Raw genomic sequence first — 11,210 nt, 5'->3', positions numbered from 1 at the left:
GGCCGTACGGCTCAAGCGACCACGTTAGGTCGCGCTTGCCGCATGGAGTCGCATGCTCCTGGGACAGGCCCTACAGTTAGATGTGGTTTGGGGGAACCTCGGTGGCTGGCGGCGCTACGAGGACCTCCAGCCGTTGGCGGCGCTGTGGGGACCTCCGGCCGTTGGCGGCGCTGTGGGGACCTCCGGCCGTTGGCGGCGCTGTGGGGACCTCCGGCCGTTGGCGGCGCTGTGGGGACCTCCGGCCGTTGGCGGCGCTGCGGTGACCTCCGGCCGTTGGTGGCGCTGTGGGGACCTTCGGCCGTTGGTGGTGCTGCCGGAACCCCGATTGCTGGCGGGATTCTCCGGCCGGAAGTAGCGGGACCGGGACCTGCGGCCATTGGTGACCAAAGATCATAGAGGAGCTCCTCTATGATCTTTGTTGGTGACGTTACTGGGCCGCTCCCGCCCGTTGCCGCTTGTGGCGGCGGGTCGGCGATGGAATGAAGGGTCCATTGTGTGTTTCTGTAAGTCTGGTGGCTTGTTGAAGTACAGATCCCTCGGGTTGCTTGTTGAGGATGGGGAGCGGGCTCTGTCTTTGGCCCGCTGAAGTTGGAGGGTGGGAGGAGAGGGGTGAGAATGAATGGCCCAGGTCAGGGTGGGGTGGGAGCTGGGGGATGGGGCAGTGAGTGAACCGGGGAGGATGGGGTCTGGGAAACGTGTACATCAGGGAGGTTATGGTCCATTGGATCAGACAGTTTGTGCGTCAGTTCACATGGGATAGTTTTTGTTCTGGTGCCAAATATTGTCTAATCCTCCTGTTCATACGTTATTACAGAGTAACATAATTTGGGAACTCCAGGCACCAGCATGGCTGAGAGTGCAGACGGCGGAGGGAATGCAGTGACCTCAACGTCAAACAAAGACAAAGGTTTGTGTAGCCTATGAAATATAACATATTGTCCTGTCAGTAGGTTGGGATCTGCTGCACTGACCTGCAGTTTACAGGGGAAGATGGGTGAGGAAAAGGAGTATGGAGAGAATTAAAATCTACAGGGGAAGCATGGCCACAGGTGGAAGGGGATAAGAATCATCTAATAAATCAGCTGTGCAGTGCTGTTGTGCAGGTTGGAGAAGAGTTAGAAGAGCGATAGTGATGGAGTTCGCTTTGCCACATAAATAAGCAGTCTTCTCAAGGGTATAGCAAGAAATGACAGATGCTGGTATACACCAAAGATAGACACAAAATGCTGTAATACTTCAGCAGGACAGGCAGCCTCTCTGGAGAGAAGGAATGGGTGACATTTTGGGTTGAGTCTGAAGAAGGGTTGCATCCCAAAACGTAGCTCATTCCTTCTCCCCTCTCCCACCCGAGTCCCACCCACAAAGTTCAGCGGGAAAAAGGCAAAGCCCGGTCCCTGTCCCCGACATGCAGCCCGAGGCATCTGCACTTCAACCTGCCCCAGACTTACAGAAACTGACGACAGACCCTTCCCTCGCAGGCCCGCTGAGTCTTCTCATGGGGGCGGTGATGCAGCCTCCCTGGAGATAGGGGAAGGAGGAGGCACCAACATTTGGAACCATCTCTGCTAAGGCGGACCAGTCACGGTTGTCTGTCTGAGGGGCTAAATGTGCCGTATTCTTCAATCTGAATCCAGAAACCATTGCTAGGATGTTTAAATTGTCAGGGGCAAGACAGGTGTGATCTCATGTGCAGAGTGGAGGGGTTCGGTCTCCATCAGACTCAGCCAGTTCAAGCTGCAACGTGTGGCGATGTGACAGTAGTGTTCAGAGCCACTTGTAATAACTGACTAGACTAAGTGGGACCCGTTGGGATCCTGTCACACTGGAGGCCTGATCCCCCAACGCAATATTCCACCACTCACCCGTTCCCCCAACGCAAACCGTTTCCCCCACGCAATATTCCACCACTCACCCATAGCCCCCAACTGCGCAGGCGAGGCTCATTTCCCCTCATCCCCCAGCACTCCCTCCCCCTCCTCTTCATCCTCCCTCTTCTTTCCCCTCTCCACCCCCCCCATCCCTCCCTCCTTCTCCTTTCCCCTACCCTCAGTCACTCCCTCCCTCTATAACTCCTCTCCCCTCCCTACCCCCTCCTATCCCTCTATCCCCTACTCCTCACATCCCCCTATTTTCCCCCACTATCCCTCCACACCTCCCCCACTGGCCTCATCTCCCTCTACTCCCCACTCCCTACCTCCCCCACTCCACTCCCTCTATTCCCCCTCCTCCCCCAACCCAACCTATTCCATCAGTGAAAATTTTAATCCCAGGCAATATCGTGGTGAAAGTCCAATGAAATAAAACTGCAGGAGCTGGAAATCTAAACTGTAGAAACAGTTGGAAATTCTCAGCATGTCAGGCCATGTCTGTGCGAACATGCAGATAATTATTGTTGTAAGTCAAAGTGCCTTCCTCAGAACTGGTGAATATCCTCTGCATTCTGTCCAGTTAAACCACATAATTCTTGTTGCGTGCTGACTGGAACTGGATACACTATGCTACATGTTATATTTCTACATATTCTACTTTATCACCATGTAAGAAAATAGTACCCAGACCTCCCTGCACTTGTATTTTATACCCAGCTAATGAAGGCAAGCATCTGGTAACCGTGTTTAACCACACTGTCCACCTATGCAGCCAACTTCAGGGATCTCTGGATTTGTACACCAAGGTTCCTTTGTTATCAATGTTCTCTTGAGCCGTATCATTATCGCGTATGTTCGACAACTCCCAAAATGCATCACCTCGCACATATCTGGATTAAATTTAACCTGCCATGGCTCTGTGCAACAGCCAATGACAGTCCCCAACCACTGGGTCGACTCCAGCCAGACCTGTTGGACTACTTGGTCTAGTAATTAAAATAATGTTGACATATAAATGTGAATGGCTAGCATCAGCAATACTAAGAATGAACCTATCAGGTTATTCCAAAGTGCAAAGTAGCTCAATCATATTTTGGAATGGTAATACTGAGACTTGTCAGTAAATCTGCTCTGAAAATTGGTAGGATTTAGCATTTGTTCACAAGATGTTTGTATCTCTAGGAGAAGAGTGAGAGTTTCTGATAGTGTTTAAGCAGCATGCTAGGGGTACTGAAACTTTATTCCAAGTTATTTAATTAATTGATTCATTACGTGAGTTTACATTTCCATTGCTGGAACCAGCAATCAGCATAAAAACATAGAAAATAGGCGCAGGATTCGGCCATTCAGCCCTACGATCCAGACCGCCATTCAATATGCTGTAGACATGACATGAGGACATGATCCAGAGAGTGGGATTAGATTTACAGCAGACTAGTCGTAATGGAAAAACTGATGCTCCTTTGATTAGATTTCTCTATGGATCAGTGGAATAGGTTAGACTGTGCTGTGTGGGGGGTGTCAGATTGTACTTGGAGACATGGCTGATAGCAGCTCTGTCACTGGGTACCAGAGGCAATTATGCCTCGTGTCACGCTGATATGTGTTTAGTTTTCTTCACTTTATTTCACAGATCCGAGCACAACAGTCATTGAGAATTTGTTGCATTGAAGCGATTTTGGATTCAACAGAGATAGGTCAGAATGTGACTCGGGGGATGGGGCAGTGTGTGTGACGGGGGAAGGATGGGTCAGTGAGTGTGACGGGGAGGATGGGGCAGTGACAATGACAGGGAGGATGGGGCAGTGAGGACAGTGACAGGGGGAGGATGCGGTTGTGTGCCCTGGGGAGGATGGGACAGTGTGTGTGACTTGGGAGTTTGGGCCCCCAGAGGATGGGACAGTGAGTGGCCCGGGCAGGATGAGACAGTGAGCAATTGTTATTAGTATTACTCTGCTTTTTCTGTTGTGTCTCATGTGACTGGCAGTGATATCCAGTCCCCTCCCCTCACATTAAGGTAATTATTCTGCCAGTAACCCAGCCGTACTGTCCTGCTGTAGAAGTTGTTCTGCAGACCCATGGCTAACACAGCTCCACCCATTCTGCCAGCCTGTTGCTCTGTTTGAAATTCTCCTGTAATCTGCAATGCAAATCATTTTTCAGGTGGGGAATTAACTCTGATGCAGGAAGTTTACAAGCGAAATTTGCCAGTCGGCTCAGCAAGGGAAGATGATCAGGACACTGGTATCACAACATCAAAACAAGCTCGGATTGAAGGCAGCGATCCCATGGAATATGATCCGGCCGCGGGTACCAGGGAACAAAGTCTGACCAGAGACACTGGAACTGGCCTAAGTGCGGTGATTCCTCACGTCAGAGGCACATTAAGCCAGGAACCATCAACTCTTGACCAAGGAACAGGTGAGTGAAAGGGAAGGGCATTGGAGGCAGCAGAATGTCCTCCTCGGTTTATACCATTGAGAAAAATATGTTGGTTGGGAACTTTGGGACATGTAATGGAGATGTCTTGAGACCAATACGTATTACAAACAAGATACAGGACATCGGAGAGCGTATAACTAGATACATCTCCTGGGCCTACTCAGATATATCCGAGGATGCTGTGGGAAGCTAGAGAATAAATTGTAGGAGCCCTGGCTGATATACTTGCATCATCATTAGACACGGATGAGGTGCCAAATGTCTTGAGGGTCGCTCATGTTGTGCCTCTCTTTAAGACAGGCTGCAAGGAAAAGCTGGGAACTGTAAACCAGTTACCCTAGCATCTGTGGTTGAAAAGTTACTGGAGAGAATTCTGAGGGATAACATGAAAATGCATTTGGATAGACTGAAGTTTATACAAGTAGTCAACACGATTTTGTACGTGGGAGATTGATTCTTACGAATGTGATTGAGTTTTTTGAAGAGGTAACCAAATAGGTTGATGAGCGTGAAGCTGTGGATGTTGTCCAGATGGATCAGCAATGCCTTTGATATGGCAGGGCCCTGGCGAGTGTTGTAGAAGGATCGAGGAAACAGGTACATAGTTTCCTGGAATTGGCTTCACAGATAGAAAGGGTGGTCAAGAAGGCTTTTGGTATATTGGCAATGTTTTCACTCAGAAGATGGTGGTATATGGAAAGAGATGCCAGAGGTTGTAACTGAGGCAGAAACTATAACAGCATTTAAAAGACACTTGGACAGGTGCTTGGATGGGAAAGGTTGAGATGGGTATGGACCAAATGTGGGCAAGTAGGATTAGCTTAGATGGGGCATCTTGGTCAGCATAGTTGAGTTGGGGTGAATGACCAGTTTCTGTGCTGTATGACTCTATTTCTCTCATGGGGAAGATCAGAGGCATAGAGCAGGAAAATCGAGAAGCCTTGTTGGAGAATCACCAGCAGATAAGGGAAACCAGGATGTGTGGGTTCAGAGCAGTATGGTACATGCTGTGGTGGGGCAGGAGAGGGAGTCGGTGGTTTGTGTGTATGTGGGAGGTGGACCGCACAAATGTAGTACTTGGTCAGGATGTGAATTGGCAGAAATGGAGCTGGTGGTGGTGTTCCCCTGTAACCACTCCTGTTGATGCAAGATCTGGTGTAAGGGAAGCTGTTAGGGTAGATGAGGTAAGTAATTGTTCATTTTACAGCCAGCATACAATGTATGCGATCCCGACTATGGGTGCTTGTCTGTATGTAGTATGTAAGTTCTCTCTGTGACGTGTGTGGCCTTTCCCGGGTTTCCTCCCACAATCCAAAGACATACAGGATTGTAAGTTAATTAGCTTGATAAAATTGCAAATTGTCTGCAGTGTATGTAGGATAGTGTTAAGATGCGGGGATCGCTGGTCGGCACCGACTCAATGGGATGGCCTGTTTCCCCGCTCTAAAGTAAACTAAATTAGAAGCCTGAATAGCGAATCAATTCGTGCCATTCAATAAGATCTTCTTTCTTTTAGCTCGGTCATCACTTCCATTTTCCTACCCTTTGAATCCTTACCAGTTCCACTGTCTGGTATTTACTTCCTAAAATATATTCTATATATCAACATCAACATCTTGGTCATCATTTTCCAATGTTCTGTAGATTCAGGATCAGATTGGAGGGTGGCTAATGTTATCCCACTTTTTAAGAAAGGAGGGAGAGAGAAAACAGGGAATTATAGACCAGTTAGCCTGACATCGGTGGTGGGAAAGATGCTGGAGTCAGTTATAAAAGATGAAATAGCGGCACGTTTGGATAGCAATAACAGAATCTGTCCGAGTCAGCATGGATTTACGAAAGGGAAATCATGCTTGACTAATCTTCTGGAATTTTTTGAGGATGCAATTAGGAAAATGGACAAGGGAGGGCCAGTGGACTTTCAGAAAGCCTTTGATAAGGTCCCACATATTTGTGGGCAAAATTAGAGCACATGGTATTGGGGTTAGGGTACTGACATGGATAGAAAAGTGGTTGGCGGACAGGAAACAAAGAGTAAGGATTAGCGGGTCCCTTTCAGAATGGCAGGCAGTGACTAGTGGGGTACCGCAAGGCTCGGTGCTGGGACCGCAGCTATATACAATATACATTAATGATTTAGACGAAGTGATTAAAAGTAGCATTAGTAAATTTGCAGATGACACAAAGCTTGGTGGTAGTGTGAACTGTGAGGAGGATGCTATGAGGATGCAGGGTGACTTGGACAGGTTGGGTGAGTGGGCACATGCAGTTTAATATGGTTAAATGTGAGGTTATCCACTATGGTGGCAAGAACAGGATAGCAGATTGTTATCTGAATGGTGTCAAGTTATGAAAAGGGGATGTACAACGAGATCTGGGTGTCCTTGTTTATCAGTCACTGAAGGTAAGCATGCAGGTCCAGCAGGCAGTGAAAAACGCTAATGGCATGTTGGCCCTCATAACAAGAGGAGTTGAGTATAGGAGCAAAGAGGTCCTTCTGCAGTTGTTCAGGGCCTGAGTGAGACCATATCTGGAGTATTGTGTGCCGTTTTAGTCTCCAAATTTGAGGAAGGACATTCTTGCTATTGAGGGAGTGCAGCCTAGGTTCACAAGGTTAATTGCTGGGATGGCAGGACTGTCATAGGTTGAAGGAATGGAGCGACTGGGCTTGTATTCACTGGAATTTAGAAGGATGAGAGGGAATCATATTGAAACATATAAGATTATAAGCGTTTGGACACACTTGGGGCAGGAAACATGTTCCCGATGTTGGGGGAGTCCAGAATCAGGGGCCACAGTTTAAGAATAAGGGGTAAGCCATTTAGAACGGAGACAAGGAAACACTTTTTCTCACAGAGAGTGGCGAGTCTGGAATTCTCTGCCTCGGAAGGCATTGTAAGCCAATTCTCTGGATGCCTTCAAGAGAGAGTTAGATAGAGCTCTTAGAGATAGTGGAATCAAAGGATATGGGTAGAAGGCAGGAACGGGGTACTGATTGTGGATGATCACAGTGAATGGCGGTGCTGGCTCAAAGGGCCGAATGGCCTTCTCCTGCACCTATTGTCTAGTGTCTGTTGTCCCAGCTGCACTGGTCCCACCTGCCGCGTTTGGCCCATATCCCTCCAAACCTGTCCTGTCCATGTACCTGTCTGTTTCTTAAATGTTGGGATAGTCCCTGCCTCACCTACCACCTCTGGCTGCCCATTCATACAACCACTACCCTTTGTGTGAAAATGTTAACCCTCAGATTCCTAATCTTTTACCCTTAACCTTAAACGTGAGTGAGTCCTCTGGCCCTCGATTCACCTACTCTGGCAATATTATTAGAGCAGTGCCACTGAATATAAAGGGTAGATGGTGACTTATAAGAAGCTTGAACATTTGAATTTTATCTGTAGACCACTAAACCGCCAACACTGGTGATGGTGCCATTTCGGTGAGTCAGGATGTGTCTGGCGATTGCAATGGAGCATTCTGGCTTTTTCTTTTTGAAGTTTGATTTTGGGTGAGTTCCACTTTGTTATGTCGACAAAAATGCTGGAGAAACTCAGCGGATGAGGCAGCATCTATGGAGCAAAGGAAATAGGCAACGTTTCGGATTGAAACCCTTCTTCAGACTGATGTGAGGGTGGGGGGGGCGGGAAGAAGAAAGGAAGAGGTGGAGCCAGTGGGCTGAGGGAGAGCTGAGAAGGGGAGGAGAAAGTAGGGACTACCTGAAATTAGAGGTCAATGTTCATACCGCTGGGGTGCAAACTGCCCAAGCGAAATATGAGGTGCTGCTCCTCCAATTTATGGTCGTCCTCACTCTGGCCATGGAGGAGGCCCAGGACAGAAAGGTCGGATTCGGAACATAAGGGGGAGTTGAAGTGTTGAGCCACCGGGAGATCAGGTTGGTTATTGCGAACCGAGCGGAGGTGTTCGGCGAAGTGATTGCCAAGCCTACGCTTGGTATCACCGATATAGAGCAGCTGACATCTAGAGCAGCGGATGCAATAGATGAGGTTGGAGGAGGTGCAGCTGAACCTCTGCCGAACCTGGAAAGAACAGTCTACTTTGTTAGGCTGTTTGTGGACTATACAGTAGATGGGGTGCCCTCTATTGTGCCATGCATATCCAGAGACCTTGACCTAGACATAAGACCGAGCCACACCAAAGTGTCTGAATTAATGAAATGAAGGGACAAAATAAATATCAACTGATACTCAATGGATAATAGACAACCTTGTGGGTGATATCCACATTCAGTGAATAAACATGAAACGAATAGATATTGCAGGGTGTTGTATTAATAAATAATCCAAATATGTAGCTCAACAAGATGATGTGACAAATGTTATTCCTTAGGTTGTTTCATCACTGAATTCTCAATGATGTGCCGAGTCCAGTAGTAGCGTTCAAAACTTTTTATCTGTATCGGGTGACGAGGATGTATACAACACCTTTGGACCTTGAAAGGGATTATTGTTCACGGTACCGTCTCGGTTCTTATCGGTTGTAACTTTGCGTTCAAAAGCCGTTCTTTGTCACTGTTCAGTGGATCTGTTCTCGCGGTTAACGGCTTTTAAATAAACTAATCCCATCAATTCTTGACTACCCCCATCAATTGTCTGCGAGCACCTGCACCAAGAAAATGGGACAAATATTATTCCTGCTGGAATTTTGTACCAGTGAACATTGTCAATGTGGGAGAGGGATGCTGGGTGACATGTTGGAGACACAGTGTATTTTATACACTTCCTAATGATCTGGGCGGCTGTAGAAATATTGAACTTGAGGAGAATATATAATTATATGTGACAGTGAGCGTGGGGCGGGTGGAGATTGCAGTGTTGGGCAGTGTTGTGTTGGAGGTGCCTAATTCTTCATTTGTGTTCACAGATCCAAAGTCTACAAACTCCGAGTTCTTGACACAGTGGGACGATTATCAGAAGAGACTGCAGCAGGTCATTGAAGAAGGGGTTGAAAGACTCGGCTTGATGTTGAGACAGGAGGCACGTTTCAGTGGACAAGAACGTGAGGTGAGTTGTGTTTATGAAAATGTTAATGAACTGATGGCATCAAAAGGGAAGAGAGATTAAGGCCAGTCGTGCTCACCTCACTCTAGGGACTTGACGTTGCATTGGTGATAATGACCTCTGAATGATTTGTCCCCCACAAACCTGGCATCAGGGCTAAATAATATGAGCTGGGGACTAGATCGAGAGCGATCTCTTCCTACCAGACGTACCGTGCTTTACATAATGATACGTGGGCAGTGAACTGTTAACGGATGTCAGAACTGATCATCGGATTCATGGTGGCACAGCGGTAGAGTTGCTGCCTTATAGTGCTAGAGAGCCGGGTGACCATTCTGACTATGGGTGCTGCTTGTACGGAGTTTGTATGTTCTTCCCGTGATTCTCTCCTGTGTGGATTTTCTCCTAGATCTTTGGTTTCCTCCCACACTCCAAAGACGTACAGGTGTTAATTGGCTTGGTATAAATGTAAACTGTCCCTAGTGTGTAGGATAGTGCTAGTGTGCAGGGATTGATGGTCGGTGTGGACTCAGTAGGCCGAAGGGCCTGTTTCCGTGCTAAACTAAATCTGATTCCAATCCCATCAAGGATGCTGGTTAAATTCAGTTCACTTCATTGAAACACAAGGAATTGCAGCTGTCAAATAGCGATATAGTCCCACAGAGTTCACTGCCATCATTGAGGGACGAAAACCTGCAATTACACCAGTCTGTTCACATTGACTCCAGCACATAACCAAGTGACCAACCTTTCACTTATTTCTTTGGTCCTGAAATCAATTTCATTGTACTGAACAGCTTTAAAAGAATGTCAAGTGAAGTGATTGTAAACTCGCCATATAGTTTCACAGAGCTCAGGGCACATCTTCCTGCAGTGCTGCCTAGAACACGGAGGTCAGGATCCACAATTGGCAGATTTGTCCCAATGACTTGTCAAATCTACTCACTCTTTCAGCTGGGCTAGATGGAAATGCAGGAGAATCACCCAATCCATATAACCATATAACCATATAACAACTACAGCACGGAAACAGGCCATCTCGGCCCTACAAGTCCGTGCCGAACAGCTTTTTTCCCTTAGTCCCACCTGCCTGCACTCATACCATAACCCTCCATTCCCTTCTCATCCATATGCCTATCCAATTTATTTTTAAATGATACCAACGAACCTGCCGCCACCACTTCCACTGGAAGCTCATTCCACACCGCTACCACTCTCTGAGTAAAGAAGTTCCCCCTCATGTTACCCCTAAACTTCTGTCCCTTAATTCTGAAGTCATGTCCTCTTGTTTGAATCTTCCCTATTCTCAAAGGGAAAAGCTTGATCACATCAACTCTGTCTATCCTTCTCATCATTTTAAAGACCACTATCAAGTCCCCCCTTAACCTTCTGCGCTCCAGAGAATAAAGACCTAACTTATTCAACCTATCTCTGTAACAGTTGTTGAAACCCAGGCAACATTCTAGTAAATCTCCTCTGTACTCTCTCTATTTTGTTGACATCCTTCCTATAATTGGGCGACCAGAATTGTACACCATACTCCAGATTTGGCCTCACCAATGCCTTGTACAATTTTAACATTACATCCCAGCTTCTATACTCAATGCTCTGATTTATAAAGGCTAGCATACCAAAAGCTTTCTTTACCACCCTATCTATATGAGATTCCACCTTCAAGGAACTATGCACGGTTATTCCCAGATCCCTCTGTTCAACTGTATTCTTCAATTCCCTACCATTTATCATGTACGTCCTATTTTGATTTGTCCTGCCAAGGTGTAACACCTCACATTTATCAGCATTAAACTCCATCTGCCATCTTTCAGCCCATTTTTCCAAATGGCCTAAATCACTCTGTAGACTTTGGAAATCCTCTTCATTATCC

General features: G+C 47.0%; 1 protein-coding gene across 3 annotated transcripts in view; it reads left to right on the top strand.

Moving 5' to 3' along the window:
* Positions 1 to 410: 410 nt before the first annotated feature.
* Positions 411 to 11,210, top strand: part of LOC116966577 (NACHT, LRR and PYD domains-containing protein 3-like) — a 36,081-nt gene continuing 25,281 nt past the window's right edge. For 2 of the 3 annotated variants that reach the window (XM_033012968.1, XM_033012967.1), the window contains exons 1-4: positions 411 to 503; positions 815 to 907; positions 4,032 to 4,289; positions 9,189 to 9,328. In XM_033012968.1, the coding sequence (XP_032868859.1) occupies positions 847 to 907; positions 4,032 to 4,289; positions 9,189 to 9,328 (459 nt within the window). In that variant the 5' untranslated portion in view covers positions 411 to 503; positions 815 to 846. The remainder of the gene's footprint in view (positions 504 to 814; positions 908 to 4,031; positions 4,290 to 9,188; positions 9,329 to 11,210) is intronic. The other variant, XM_033012969.1, reaches the window with a different exon arrangement.

Source organism: Amblyraja radiata, chromosome 37, assembly GCF_010909765.2.
Source record: "Amblyraja radiata isolate CabotCenter1 chromosome 37, sAmbRad1.1.pri, whole genome shotgun sequence".
Lineage (NCBI taxonomy): Eukaryota > Metazoa > Chordata > Chondrichthyes > Rajiformes > Rajidae > Amblyraja > Amblyraja radiata.
The sequence above is the reverse complement of the archived record's forward strand: the minus strand, read 5'-3'. Positions and strand labels throughout refer to the sequence as shown.